At 37.6% G+C, this 15831-nt stretch overlaps 1 protein-coding gene across 7 annotated transcripts in view; it reads left to right on the plus strand.

Moving 5' to 3' along the window:
* The first annotated feature begins 634 nt into the window (after nucleotides 1-634).
* Nucleotides 635-15831, plus strand: part of Nf1 (neurofibromin 1) — a 249968-nt gene continuing 234771 nt past the window's right edge. For 4 of the 7 annotated variants that reach the window (XM_047544269.1, XM_047544272.1, XM_047544270.1 and 1 more), the window contains exon 1: nucleotides 641-1006. In XM_047544269.1, the coding sequence (XP_047400225.1) occupies nucleotides 947-1006 (60 nt within the window). In that variant the 5' untranslated portion in view covers nucleotides 641-946. Of the gene's footprint in view, nucleotides 1007-15831 lie in introns of all 7 variants that reach the window. The other 3 variants (XM_047544273.1, XM_047544271.1, XM_047544275.1) reach the window with 2 other exon arrangements.

Below are 15831 nucleotides of genomic sequence, written 5' to 3' on the forward strand. Positions count from 1 at the left end.
TACAGGTTGGAATTCTGGAGTCCGAGTACTTTGCTCCTGGATCTAGGCTGTGAAATTGATGCGATCTTAAAAAAAAAAAAAAAAAATCACGGAATCTCTTTTGATCTTCTTTCGCACTATTTCTCAGCAGTCTATAGAAGCTACCGAGGCCCTAGAAAGGTTGTGTGAGAGCAGAAGGCACAGAAGTGGTGAGTAAAGCCTCCCCAAGAGATCGGCGTCAGAGATCTGCGCGATGGGAGAAAAGCTAGCCCCAGGACGCCCTAACTTCCAACCCGGGAGCAATCCAAACACCGACGCCGACGGGGGAGGGGCAGCCCGAGGTGGCGCTGGGGATGGGAGCGGATGTTCGGGGGTCAGCTCGGACTCTAGCCTCTCCAGCCCAGTGCTAGTGTAGGTGAGCCCGGCGGCGTTGAGGGACGCGCGCCTCCAGGCCCTGAGGAGTTAGGTGACGTCACCTCCAGGAGGACTCGCTTTTTCATTAATGAAACCGGCCGGAGCGGGCGCATGCGCGGCAGGCCCCTTCCCGCTCGCTTCCCCCTCCCCTTTCCCAGCCGCGCTCTCAATCTCTAGCTCGCTCGCTCTCCCTCTCCCCGGGCCGTGGAAAGGATCCCACTTCCGGTGGGGTGTCATGGCGGCGTCTCGGACTGTGATGGCTGAGGGGAGACGGCGCTAGTGGGGAGACCGACCAAGAGGCCCCCCTCCCCTCCCCGGGTCCCCCTCCCCTGCCCCCCTCCCTCCTGCCTCCTGGCCAACGCCCCCTTCCCCTCTCCCCCTCCTGGCTCGGCGCAGAGCCCCCATCCCCACCCCCGTGGGAACATTCGGAGCCTGCACTCCTCAGACCCTCTCCTCGCCTCTTCCCTCACCTCAGCCCCCGCTCCCCGCCCTCTTCCCGGCTCTGGGCGCCGGCCGACCCGTCACTCTGCCGCCCCCCGGCCGCGGGGAGGACATGGCCGCGCACAGGCCGGTGGAATGGGTCCAGGCCGTGGTCAGCCGCTTCGACGAGCAGGTAACGGGCCCGTGGCGAGCGGGGGGTGGGAGCGGAGTGGGGGTGGGGACAGAGTGGGTGAGGGGAGGAAGGAGCGGCCGCCTCCCCCGCGGCTACCTCTGGCTCTGGAGGAAAGGAAAAGAAGGGAAGGGGGATAAGAGGGGGTGGCCACGGGGGGAGGTGCAGGGAAGAAGGGGACGGCTGGTAGCTGGGGCTCCTCTTCCCTCCTAAATCGGGGGGTGGGGCCTCTTCCCTGACCAGCCCTCCAACCCTCCATCCCCTTTATCCCAGCCCTTCCGCTTGGTAATGGGGGTTGAGTGACCTGGGGGCGCTTTCTGGGGCGCTCCATCTGGATTTAATCATTTCCCCTCTTTTTTCCTTTTGAACGGAGGCGGGCAATATTTAGGGATTCCCTCGTCCTTTTCCCACCGCGACCCTTCTAACTGGGGGTAACTAAAGGAACCCAAAGGCCTGTCTTGTCTATCCCCAGTAGAACGATAACATCCCGCCCCTCCCCCAGGTTCTGTAGCTTCCTCTCTTGGAGGGGGAAGAGTAGAAGAAAGCAGGGAAAGCACAGGTTTTTTTACTTTCTGCTCCAGGGTTTCAGTCCGCCCCAAGATCTCCAAGTGCACACACACTGTACATCTTTTTAATACCCCATAGGGCGTCCCCCATAACCCAGTTACACAAGATTGCCTTCTGCATTGCTGTTGGCATTGGAAACCGTGGTTCTGAAAAATTTCCCCCCATTTTCCTTCTTTGGCAAGCCCCCTTCCCCTTTTCTTGCCAGCGGTCTGAGATGTGAATATTGCTTTCTCGAATGAGAAAGGGGAGAAGGGTGAAAGGAAAGTGGAAAACTGCCTGTGAACCACTGACAACATAGAGCAAGGGCAGCTGGGATGTGGTCCTGGATCCCATAATTATGCTAGTGTTTTTGACTCTTGTCTCTTGGTTAACAAGAGAACTTTCATTGAGAATGTTTGGGATGTGGGGAGAAAAGTTTCATAGCTTAGGGAGGTGACTTTTTATTCCCTGACTTTCACATACTAAATTCTGGAGTTGATCGGAGTTGATCAGAGTTGAATGCACACACAGCCTTTTGTCAGTGAGAATAAGTTTGACTTTGTGCTGTTGTAGGTAGTTGGAGTTGGTTTTAAAAGGGATGCTTTTTGCAACTACGGTTCTGTGGAGGGTTTCCTGTGATGAAGGAATTGTTTAGGATTGAGTCAATCTATTTTGTTTACTGGACATAATCATAAAACATTATAGGAGCTGAATGATGGGGGGGAAAGGCTCCTCTCTTATTTGATCCGTAAACATTTCCTTACAGGACTTGGTCTTTCTGACTCTCCTGACGTATCAGGGAGTAGGCAAAGGAAACAGAATAAGTTACATAGATAAAATAGAATTACAAAGCTGATAGAGACTTGAAGGAGTTGTTTCATTCACCCAGTTTCCAGATCAAAAAGCATCTAAGTCAACTGTACTACTAATCTGATGAAGTAAAATGTTACTTTGTAAAATAGACTGCATTATTGAGATAGCATTAAATTTAAAACGATAAAAATACTTTCTCTGCAAATTTGAAAAAAGAATTTAAATGGCACACAGAAGACCCCCCAAAACTGCATGTTGTGGACAGCATAATCTGAATGTAGGAATTTGAAGGATTCACTTCACAGATTTTTGCAATTCTTAAAAATTAAATAAAATTCCATTTTAAAAATAAATTCATTTCCTAACTATTGATAGGCTTATTAACCCTGTAAGAAAGAGAGTTCTCTAAATTTTAAAAGAGGTATGATTTTTTTTTTAATGTGCCCGGTAATGCAACATTTTTTTTCTGTACCTAGTATTAAAAGACCTTAGGCTTTATTGTTTGCTTTGTTACGTGTATTGTGGGGTCAAGCTCACTAACATCTGTTAAAAGTTAAGGACATAAGTTTTTAAAACAGCATTTTTCTGTATTATATTGTAATTAAGAGAGAGAGACATAAGACATTTCTCAAAAAGTTAAAACCCACTGATTTTGAGAAGCAAAAGTAGAGCTGTTTTCAATATTTAACATAAGGTACTTATATATGCTTCTTAATTATAGAAGTAATAAATGTTTAATTCAAATTAGAGTTCATCTTAAGTTTGGAGATGTCTCTAGTAAGAAAACTGAGGCACGGAGTGGTTGACGTGGTAAACCTAATAACAAGAGCCTCATTATGGAACGTATTGAATGTTGGACAGTCAGGAATACTTTTTCTAAGTGTTCCATAGGATTTGTTTTACTAATCCATAAGTACAGTTCTTCTGAGTTTACATTTTTTATTGGGGGTTGGGAAAAAGTCCTGCATGTATTGAGAGATATTTGCATAGTAATCTTAATTATTTTGACTAAAAATTTTTGAATTTTTCATATATTGATTGTATTTGTTTCATCAGCTCCAAGAGGAGTCAAACTTCTCCTTTTTTATTATAGCCAAGACATGTATATGCTGAACAGTCTCCAGGGAGCATGTGCATGTCCAAAGATGGCTACTCTGTTTATGTGAATTACTGTTTTGGTTGTACTTCTAATATTTATTGTAAATGAAGCAGAAGTGCATTACTAACCACTGCTGATAAGAGACATGTTGAATTTTTCTTTTTCTTTTCTTTCTTTCTTTTTTTGCTACCAGGGATTGAATGCAGGGGTGCTTAACCACTGAGCTGCATCCCCAGCACCACACCCCCCTCTTTTAATGTTTTTTATTTTGACACAGGGTCTCCCTAAGTTGCTTAGGGTCTTATTAAACTGCTGAGTCTAGCTTTGAACTCCTGCCTCAGCCTCCCAAGTTGCTGGGTTCCAAGTTGCTCGGATTACAGGCATGTGCCACCATGCCCAGCACAGACAGACATGTTGAATTTTGATGACTGTTGTTCACCAACATGGTGCAGTACCCAGTTAAAAGAAATGGTGGGGGCTGGGGTTGTGGCTCAGGGGTACAGTGCTTGCCTGGTATGTATGAGGCCCTGGGTTTGGTTCTCAGCACCACATATAAATAAATAAATAAAGGTTCATTGACGACTAAAAAAAAATTTTAAAAAATGGTAGTGTTCTATCTTAACTTTTTATAAAAATTATTTATTTGTCCGTCTTGACATTTTGAGCTCAAATCCTTGTTTCCAAATGGGTAAAAGAAATTTTCTGCAACCTGCTGATATTGCATCTAGCCCTAATATTTATTTATGGCCTAAGTTGAATGAGTGTTACTTATTTTAAGAGGGATTGCCACCTTCCTTGATTAGGGACATGGCAGTTGCAAAGGTGGACAACCAGAAAGCTGTCAGTCTCCTTAATCTGCCTTATGGTGCCAGAGAATTTTCCAAATTGAAATTGGAGAATTTTAGGCCTGTAGCTTGAAGGTGTGGCTCTTTAGCCCAGTTTTAACAGATTAGAACCTTCTTGTGTACCTCATTTTGATCTGTGTGCCCCACCTGTCTCTTTCTGAAAGGGAGTAGGGGAAAAATATGACTATTAGAAGTTAAAAAAAAATTGAAAACAGTCATCTTAATGATTTATTGCAAATATGTTCATTTACAGCACCATTTTCCATACCTAGTCAAGTGAAATAGTATTAAAACAAAAATGAAAAATTTAGAGAACATGGTGTGGAATAAACTTTTATTTTAGAATTTATAATAGCTTAGTGCTTGTTCTTACATATTGAATGAATGCTAATCATAATGCCCTTGGAATATGTGGTGTAAAGTTTATAGTATAAAATGATTGGCAAGTGTCTTTGATGTTACAAACCACATGCTAATTGGTCAGATAAATAGATTTGTAAAAGTTTGAAGTTATTTTGGATTTTTAAAAACATCTACCCTTCTTAAATACTAATCTGTAATTTTTGTTAGACCTGATATCAAATTGAAAACGAATATCTTTTATGGTGAGGGCTACTTTATGGGTGAGAAATAATGCTTAATCTTTATTTGAACTCATCTTTTTAAGTACTTTCTTTAAAAAGGTCCAGCTGTTCCTTAATTAGTTCTTTACACCTCAACATCCCTACCTTACCTAGGATCTGACTTAGTCTTTCTTTATGTGACTTCTTTTTTACCTTCAGACTTACTTAGATTTCCTTTCTCTTGGTCTTGGAGCTTTCTTTGTGGGCCAGTCCTTTTCTTCCTTTTGTTGCATTATACCTTGCTACCTCTACTTTTTATCTGCCCCTTTCCTTTATTACTCTGATAATTAGTTTCTGCCTCTTTTTTACTTCTGGATTGCTGCTTTCTTTTTTTCTTTTTTCTTTTTGGTACAGGGGATTTGCTGCTTTCTTTAAAGTGATTCCTTCTGGCAAACAGTGGTTTTTGGGCACAGTAGCCCATGACTGTAATCCCAGGTACTTGGGAGGTTGAGGCCAGCCTGGGCAACTTAGGGAGATCCTGTCTCTTAAAAAAAAAAAAAAAAAGACTGGGGGTGTAGATCTAGAGTCCTTTGGGTTTCATTCCCAATACCACAGAACAAAACAGTGGTCTTTGCTCATTTGTAATGCCACTATAATTTCTACTGTCCTCAGGAACTGATCTTTTCTAGTTCCCAAGACACATTACTTTCTTATGTGTATTTTTCCATATTCTTATATATTGATATTCTTATCATTCCTTGAACATATATGCTTGCTTTTTCATACAATGTTTGCCTATCACTAGACCAGGGTTCCTGAATAGGGGTTGAGTTTTATTTTGCATTTCACTTCCTCTGTCCTTATGCTAGCCATTAGCTCTTATAGATTGTTGATTTCTTCATCTGTTGAAAAAGAATTGACTAGAAAGTCTTTAAGACTCTTTTCAAAGTATTTTAAAATATTAACTTTATTAAAATATAACTTTAATATTTTAACAGCATCTCTCTGTGACATAACAGTCTATTGGGAGCCGACCCCACTTAATTTACCAAACTATATCTCATGCCTCAGCATTCACCTATTTCCCAGGCAGGTGGGTTATTTTCTTCATATATATCATTCTTGCTTCATCTTCTCTATCTTCGTATATGTACATGATGCTTTAATTCTGCTTTTCCAATTCCTCCCCATCCTTTAGTGTCCTGTAAAACTTCATTTTTCGCCCCTGAACTTTTTTTTTTTTAACTTTTTTTTAGATGTAGATGGACACAATACCTTTATTTATTTTTTATGTGGTGCTGAGGATGGAGCCCAGGGCCTCACACATGCCAGGCAAGTGCTCTACCCACTGAGCCACAACTGTAGCCCCGCCCCTCCCAACTCCTTTTAAACTAAACTGATTACTGTCTTTCTTCTTGGTGTCCTTGTCACTTGGGATTTTATAGAACCACACTGTAAGGTTTCTCTACTCTTAGGAGGGTTGGTTGAATAGTTTGTTTTCTTTTCCCTTTTTATCAAAAGGATATAAAATTTCTGAAAAGTAAGAAGCCCCCATTAGAATTTTCATAGTTACCCCCAGTGCCCAGCATACATCACTGATGGAATGTTTTTCATATGATTGTTTGTTGAAGGGTGAACTGGTTAAAAAAGTGGTAATTTTGGCTGTTTTAAATATAAAAACTGAATTAACTTGGTTTCTGTAAGAACCTAGGTTTTAAAAGTTAAATGACACTTTAACTAGGAAGGGGTTTAAAAAAGTGGACTTAAAGGAAGAACTTGTTTTTTCCTAGTGAACATTGTTTTTGGTGGGGTGGGTACTGGGGATTGAACTCAGGGGCACTCAACCACTGAGTCACATCCCCAGCACTATTTTGTATTTTTTTAGGGACAGGGATCTCACTGAGTTGCTTAGTGCCTCACTTTTGTTAAGGCTGACTTTGAACTTGCCATCCTCCTGCCTCAGCCTCCCAAGCTGGGATTATAGGCATGGGCATTGCACCTGGTGAGTGAACCTATTTTTGGAATCAGATTTCAGATCTTATTAACTATCTTTGTGATCTTGGATTTGTCATTTACTGTTGTAAGACTCTCCATAAGGAGATTTTTGCAGTGATCTGATAGGAAAATGAATGCAAACACTTTGAAAAGTCTGAGATTATTCAAACATAAACCTTAGACATTTTCTTCTCTTTCTTTTTTTTTTTTGGTATGGGGAATTGAACCCAGCCATGCTTAATTACTGAGCCACATCCCCAGTCCCCTTTTTTAAAAAAATTTTGAGACAGGGTCTTACTAAGTTGTCTTGGCCCTTGCTAAGCTGCTGAGGCTGTCTTTGAACTTGTTATCTTCCTGCCTCAGCCTTCCAAATTGCTTGGATTATAGGCATGCACCACCATGCCCGGCCTTTACACTCAACTGATTATTGTTTTTTCACTAGATGAGGGAAAGTGACTAGTGTCTGGATATTCCCTGATATGTACTTTGTCCAGTATAGTATACCTTACTTTAGTATTCATTGATAAATACTTAGGGTACTGATAGCATGGTTCTTAAAGTTTGGGAAGTATAGTAAAATGTCAGTGTTGCTGTGTGAATTGGGCCAATTACATTTTATTTTAAATATTCCAACTTCTTACATTACTCTTTTTATTTGACTTGTTGGCCAATAGGAAGTTAGATTCTTTTCTTAAATGTGCTTTTTTAAAAAAATATTTTTGCAGTCCTGGACATTGAACCCAGGGGTGCTGTACCACTGAACTACATCCCCAACCCTTTTTATTTTATTTTGAGACAGGGTCTCCTAAGTTGCCCAGACTGACCTTGAATTTTCCATCCTCCTGCTTCAGCCTTCCATAATAGTTGGAATTATAGACATGTTCCACCTTTCCCTGCTTAAATCTACGTTTTGAAAAAATATGCTTAACATGGAGAAATTTTGCCCTTAAATGAAAATTTAGTGATATAATACAGTAGTTAGCATGCCTTATTTGTTCCTTAAGTTACTTAGACTGTCATGGGACATTTTTGTTTTAACCTTTAAATTTCGTGTTGTGGGGTTCTATATGGGCTATATTGTTGTACTGTAACAACATGCTTTTAAGTGTAAGCAGTGTATTAAAATTGTGTTTTACCCACATGTTAAGTAAAATATTTTTCCTTGGGAGTTGTAAGATAAGAGATGGGAGGCATAGAAAAGCTTTTTTTTTTTTTTTTTTTTTTTTTAAATAAAAAGATGATTCTGCTACCACTCAAGAACCCAGATTTTTAATTTATTCAAACACGGTCAAGAATACTCAAAGAAAAATGTCAGTACATCTACAATTCTAAAATGGATCATATCATGCTTCAACAATGTAGAAATAAATAATTGTAGAATTATCAGCCTATTCTGAAGGATATATTTCAAACGTCTCCAGATGAGATAACAGCTACAAAATCTTCCTTTTAATACTATAAAATAACATCCAAAGTTAAGCACCTGGCTTAGATTTTAGGATTGAGGTCAGTAAAATGAGTTTGGTCATCTAAAATTTGTATCCTACCCCAAAAAACTGAATTGACGTGCTGACTCATGATTTTTCTTTACAGTAATAAAAACGGGTCATCTTAAAGAATTATCAAAGCTACATATTTAAAGAGAATAACAGTAGGAATATGAAAAAAAACATTTTATTCCTGGGATTTTCTAGGCAACTGGCAAAGAAATTTACCAGTTTGAATGGTAGGAAGGCTCATTTTTTTTAAAAGGAAGTTCGAGGAGGAGAATGTTATATAGAAGTGGAAGGGGAGGTTTGTGGTCAGCTTAAACTGTTAAAAGGCTTAGAATCAATATTGAAGTAGAATATGGGTATCTTAAGCTGTTTCTTTGCAGGAGATTTTGTTATAAAAGCATTGGCTTGTTTCATCTAACATCTTTTAAATACTCGGTTTTCTTGGGGGTGGGGAGGGAAAGATGGGACAATTTTCATTTTGACCTTGAAGAACAGAAAAGTTGTTTTTACATTGTAGTGATTTTGAATTAAGTTTCAGCAGCTTGTAAATTTCTACATAATACTGTGCTGTAGAGCCTTCACTAAACAGAGCTCTCTTAGAGGTATGTTCGGATTCAACATTGAAGAATATAAATAACTGGTATTGATAGTGTTCTCACTAAAGTCTCATAAAGTATTTGCAATAGACTGCATATTTGACCTTCAAATGTTATTATATTATATGCCTCTGATATATTCTTTGTAACTTAAGAGTGGCTTTTGAGCCATTGACTGTATAATCAAAAGAATTTCTGTTGAGACAAGATAGCTCCCAGCTAATTTGGAATTCCTTATTATTATAATGAAGACTTGGAATTATATTTTAAAATGTTACATATTTTTACCATAAATGGTACTAATTACCTTGTAGTAGCAATAACTGAAGGTGCAAACTTCCAGATTGCATATTTTCTTTAAATCACAGTCTGTCACTCTTTTAGTTTGGTTTAGGATTGTTACTACAGCCTACAAGCTGTTGCCTGCTCTTATTCATATTTTATAGCTTCAAGTATCTTATCTGATTTCAGAGACTTTCAAATTTTCCTGATGAAATTCTTCTCCCCTCCTCCACAGCTCCCTTCCCTCTAACCAAGCAAGGCAGCATGTAAGAGGCCTACTTTAATTTAGTAAATAGCAGTACTTTCAGAAACTTAAAAAAAATTTTTTTTGAGTTGCTAGGAATGGAACCTAGGGAATTATGCTCATGAGATAAGCACTCTATCACTGAGCTCAGAAACTAACTTTGTTTCGTTTTGAAGTAAAAATATCTTTGTAGATGAGAAGACCTTATGCATATAGATAATACTAAGAAAACAACAACAACAAAACTATTAGAATAAACAACTTAAGCAAGGTTGCAGGACACAAGACAAATATACAAAAATCAGTTATATTTCTGTACATTAGCAATGAACAATCTGAAAATGAAATTAAATTGATTCCATTTATGATAATATCAAAAAGAAAAAATAAACTAGGCACAGTAATACATGCCCATACAGAAACATTTTTAATGACATATTTAACTTATTTTTAATCATAATTTTATACTTAGATAATGACCTTTTAGATAATTATGGCTCATAACAACCTCAAGTGATCCTTTTTTGTTTAATTGTAGACACATTTTCTTGGGTAGTCCTCAAAGTCATTTATTTGGGCATGAGAAAACAACTCTTACTAAGTTTGTGAGGCAGTAAACTGTTGGCTAAGAAAAAGCTCTTGTGTGGCACACTCCCATAATCCCACCTACTTAGGAGGTTGAGGCAGGAGGATCACAAGTTTGAGGTCAGCTTCGATAATTTAGTAAGACCTTGTTTCAAAAAATAAAAAGGACTAGGAATATAGCTCAGTGCTCAGTGTAGAGCACCCCAGTATTGCAAAAATTAAAAAAAAAAAAATTAAGGAGAAAAGAAAAAAATTTTGTGTAAATTGTACTGTGGTCTTGACCAGTCCCTTTACTTCTCTGAATGTCAGTTTTCATCTGTAAAATGGAAATAATACTTGCACTACTCACATTGTGTCTTAGGGTTGAATCTTTTACATGAAAGGAAACTATAAATAGTTATAAAAATGTTATTATCTATGTAGTATTTTTCTGTTCCTTCTTTGGAGATTGGTGATTTCTACTCTGTGGCAGAAAGTAAAATTAGAGGCAAAGCAACTTGTTTATAATCATAATGTATGTAATTTACAAAGTTTAAACTAGAGCATGTAGGCATCTTAATCCTTCGATCAGTTACTTCATTAAATAGTGCTTAACCAAAAAGGTCTAACATTTTATGAATGATAGCACAAATAATTAAAATATGGGATGCACTGTTGCATCTTCACTCACAGATACGTGACATTTCACTTTCATGTTTATGTTCATGTTAGAGTACCTATGAATCTTTTTTGTTTGGCTGTATGTTAGAAATAGACATAACGTTTAAACACATTCCTTGTTTTCATTATTTATCTTTCTCATCACTTTATTAATTAAAGTGTCTTTGACTACTGGAGGTTATAATATTGTTTTCCTTTATTTAGTTTTCTAACATTATACTCACATACATTTTTAGTTGAGTAAAGGCGAGAGAATAGAGTTTGTGAGAATGCCAATGGGAATATATAATTATAAATATGAGATTATGTGTTATTTCATTCTTCTGTCTTGGTTCAGTTTTTTTTCCCGCCCCCCCCTTTGGTACTGAGGATTGAACCCAGGGCCTTGTGCTTGTGAGGTATGCACTCTACCAACTGAGCTATTTCCCTAGCCCTACAGTTCAGTTTTGTAAGGTTGTTTTTCATACTCTAAGAACTTTCATTTAGAAGTTGATTGAATTTGAAGCAACTCTTAGCTTTAGTAGTATTAGAGTACCTTATGTTGGATTCTTGGGTATTTCTGTTTTTCTTGTTATATTTACTTTTTCAGTTTTTCTTTTTCCCATACCAACTCTCAAATCCTTCAGTTTGCCTTTTAGAATATTCTTTAGACTCTTCTATCTAAATGTGCTTTTATATGCCAGGCAGACCTTATTCTTTTTGAGTAATCGAGAATAAAAGAGAAGCATTTGTGTTTCTATTATGTTTCAGCTTTTGGTCTCTGATAAGTGAATCTAAAGTAGGAAATAGGATAGGAAAGGTTTTTGTTCTGGTAAAATGTGGGCAACTGTTTTAGTCAGCTTTTTTTACTGCTGTGACTAAAAGATCTGACCAGAAAAATTAAAAAAAAAAATTTTTTTTTAGTTGTAGATGGACACAATACCTTTATTTTATTTATTTATTTTTATGTGGTGCTGAGGATCAAACCCAGTGCCTCACACATGCTAGGCAAGTGCTCTACCACTGATCTACTGCCCCAGCCCATGACTAGAACAATTTTAAAGGAGCAAAAGTTTATTTGGGGGCTCATGGTTTCAGAGGTCCTAGTCCCTAGAAGGCTGGCTCCATTCTGTGTGGCTCAAGGTGAGACTGAACGTCATGGTGGGAGAGTGTGGTGGAGGGAAGCAGCTCACATCATGATCAGAAAGCAGAGAGAGAGGCCTCCACTTGCCAGATACAAATATATACCTCAACGCCCCACCCCAATGCCCCCCTCTCCAGCCACACCCTACCACTTTAGTTACCATTCACTTAATCCCTATTAGGGGATTCATTCATTGATTGGATTAGTACTCTTACAACCTGGTCCTTCTTTGAACCTTCTTGCATTGTCTTGCTTGTGGACTTTAGGGGACACCTCATATCCAAACCATAACAGCAACAAAATCAGAAAGACCTGAGTTCTGGTTTCTGCCCTGACACAAACTTACCTTGTTGATGTTATACACATCTCCTGAATTCTGAGCCTGTTCCATCTGTAAAACAGAATTTGATCTGACAGGTAAAAACTTTTATAATTCTTAAAATGTATTAGTTTTTGTCTTTTTTGAGTTAGTCTACTGACTAAAAGATAATTCCAGTCACTAATTGATTAGCTACAGATCCTTAGTTCAAAGGAATCTGAAATTATTTAAGTCCTATTTCTGCGAAAGCCCCCACAGATGATTATCTAATTATACTTGGACATTAAAAGACAAAAATAGTAATTAATTCACATTTAGAAATATGAAAAATGCAGCAAAGTCACAAAATAAATGTCACTTATAATAACACAGCTCAATCATTGTTGAATTATTTTTTTTTTTGATATATGTAACTAAGTGTGTTTATTCTGAGCTGGGGATATAACTCAGTTGGTAGAATGCTTGCCTCGAAAGCGGAATGCCCTGGGTTCAATCCCCTACACCACACACACACACAAAAAAAGTGTGTTTATTCTGAAATCAGACTGCCTGAGTTTGTATTTCTCTACCATTGCTTAGTATCCCTTAGCCAAATTAATTAACCTCTTTAGGTCTCAGTTTTTCCACTTGTAAGAGTCAATAGTATCTATTTTGCAGAGATACTTGTGAGAATTACATAAGGAAATATATGTAAAGCATGTGGTATAGTTTCTGACTCCCAGAATGAGCTCAGTATTTGTTAACCACTATTATTGTTAGGTGTTGGAATTGAATGAGATATATTGTTTTGTAATCTGCCTCTTTTAACTTGTAATATGAACACTTTGCACATAATTACATTTTCTTTTACATTTAACATATTTGGGGATTATATGTACTATTAGTTTTTCTTAATATTTAAACTAATTTTTTTGAAATTTCTATTCTGAGCATGTATTTTTATAATCAGAAAAATAACACAGTAAATGAATGTTAAAGTGTATAATGTGACTAAATATCTACGTAAAAATTACAATCTTAATTTCTAGTAGTGTAAGATTAGCATAAAAGTAGCATATGGGTTTTATTTTTTATTTTTATTTTATTTATTGTAGTACTGGGGATCGAACCCAGGGCCTTTTGCTTGCAAGGCAAGCACTCTACCAACTGAGCTAACTCCCTAAGCCCAAGAATATGGGTTTTAGACTGTGTGTACTGGAGATTGAACCCAGGAGTGTTTTACTGCTGAGTTATAGTTCCCAGCCCTTTTTACTTTTTGAAATAGGATCTCCTTAAGTTGCTGAGGGTCTTGCAGAATTGGTGAAGCTGGCCTTGAATTTGTAATCCTCCTGCTTCAACCTCTAGAGTCATTAGGATTACTGGTGTACACCACTGTACCTGACTGGATTTCAGAGTTTTAAAGGATGGTTATATGATTGTACTACACAAAATTTAATCAGCACCATTAAAAAAATGCAAGGTCACATTAAAGATGTGAGATGACAGAAGGAAAGAATAGGTTTAATTTATAATAACTGTTAGGGTAGATAGAGAGCAGAGTAAGGGTTACTTAGCAATATGGACAGTTGTAAGGACTTGCTGAATTTGGGAACCTTGTCTTGGTAGTGTCCATCATAGTTACTAGAATTGAGGAGGTAAGAAAAGTTGAGGACCAGATGTTGGATAGGTGGTCTGCTTTGATATGAAATTCACCTAAATTAGGGTTACCAGATTTAGCATTTAGAAATATATGAATAAATTCAGTTAAATCTGAATTTCAGATTAACAACAAACAGACTTTTAGTATAAATATTGCCCAAGTATAGCATGAAGCTTGCTTATACTAAAAAAAAATTGCTCGTATTTATCTGAAATTCAGATTTTTTTAAAGAATTAACTTAAAAAAAAAAAACAAAAACCAACTTTTATTTATTTTTATGTGGTGCTGAGAATTTAACCCAGTGCCTCACACATGCTAGGTGAGTGCTCTACCACTGAGCTACAATCCCAACCCTGAAATTCAGATTTCATGGGGAATCCTGTATTTTATCAGGCATAGATAAGTGGTGATGGATGTAGGATAGAGGAGAAACTGAGCTAGGAGCCAAGTATTTTTTTTAGTGAGGAGAAGACAGCTAGAAAGGAATTAGTTGACTGTGGTAAGGTTTGTTAGTGAGTAGTACATGACTCATGAACCATAAGGAAGAGTGATTTTTTTTTTTTTTGGTACTAGGGATTGAACCCAGAGGCATTTTACCACTGAGCCACATCCCCAGCCCTTTATATTTTTAGTTTGAGTTAGGGTCTCACTAATTGCTTAGGGCCTTGCTGAGGTTGGTCTTGAACTTGTGATCCTCCTTCCTCAGCCTCTAGAGTTGCCAGGATTAGCTTGTGCCACTGTGGGGCAAGAGTGAGTTTTTATAGAAAAGAGTTTGGAGTTTGGCCTTCTTGAGTCTTCCATTCATTGTTGTTAATTCTACCCTCTGTAACTTGACAGTTTGTCTATTTACTTTAAAAATACTTGGAAGACAGATCTTAATTACTCCCTAGATCTTCCCTTAACCCCAAGAAAAATTTAGTTCATTCTTCAACAAAGGATGTGTTTCTAACATTTCTTACCATCTTGTTTTCCTTTTGATTCAAAGGAGGTTAATACTCAGGCATACCATTTTTCATTTTTTTCTCTCAATATTTTTGTAGATGAGGGCATTACATGAGACTTTAATAAATGTCTTAAAAAATGCTGACCTTCAGATATACTGAAGGTCAGTATTCATGTATTACAAATGTAGTAAACCTGTTGAAAATGTTAATTGGCATGTTTGTATGTTTTTGAGTTTTATCATGACAGGTTTCAAGCATTACAAAAATAGAAAGATGACTATAAATTAATTCCTATGTATCTACTACCAGCTTCTACATAGTCTTTTTTCATCCATATTCTACTCATTTCCCACTCTGACCTTTCCATTATTTTGAAACAATTTCTTATATCATCTCAGCATGACTTAGTCTTAACTCATGCTGACTTGAAGAACTGTGTGATATAAAAGGAGAACTCCATTAGGAATTGGGAGACTTGATTTAAGTTCTGATTTTCTTACTGGAGTGAGTTATAACCTTAGCAAATCGAACTGTCTTGAACCCTGAATTCCTAATGTTTAAGAGTGTGCAGGTTGCTGGGGTTGAGGCTCAATGTTAGAGGGCTTGCCTGGCACATGTGAGGCACTGGGTTCAATCCTCACACCACATTAAAAAATAAATAAAATAAAGGTATTGTGGACTGGGATTTTGACTCAGTGGTAGAGTGCTTGCCTAGCATGTGTGAGACCCTGGGTTCAATTCTCAGCACCACATATAAATAAATGAATAAAATAAAAGTCCATCAACTAAAAAAATTTTTTAAAAAAAGGTATTGTGTTCATCTACAACTAAATATATTTATGTGTATATATATTTATATATACACACACACATATATGTATGTATGTATATATATATATACATATATATATATATACACACACACACACACACACACATATATATATATATATACATATATATATATACATATACTTTAAAAAAAGTGCAGGTTGTAGAGGGACCTGCCCTTTTTTCACAAGACTCTGAAAATCAAAGATTTGTGGTATGAGGGTACTTTGTAAACTCTGAACTCAGAA

Source organism: Sciurus carolinensis, chromosome 3, assembly GCF_902686445.1.
Source record: "Sciurus carolinensis chromosome 3, mSciCar1.2, whole genome shotgun sequence".
Taxonomy (NCBI): Eukaryota; Metazoa; Chordata; class Mammalia; order Rodentia; family Sciuridae; genus Sciurus; species Sciurus carolinensis.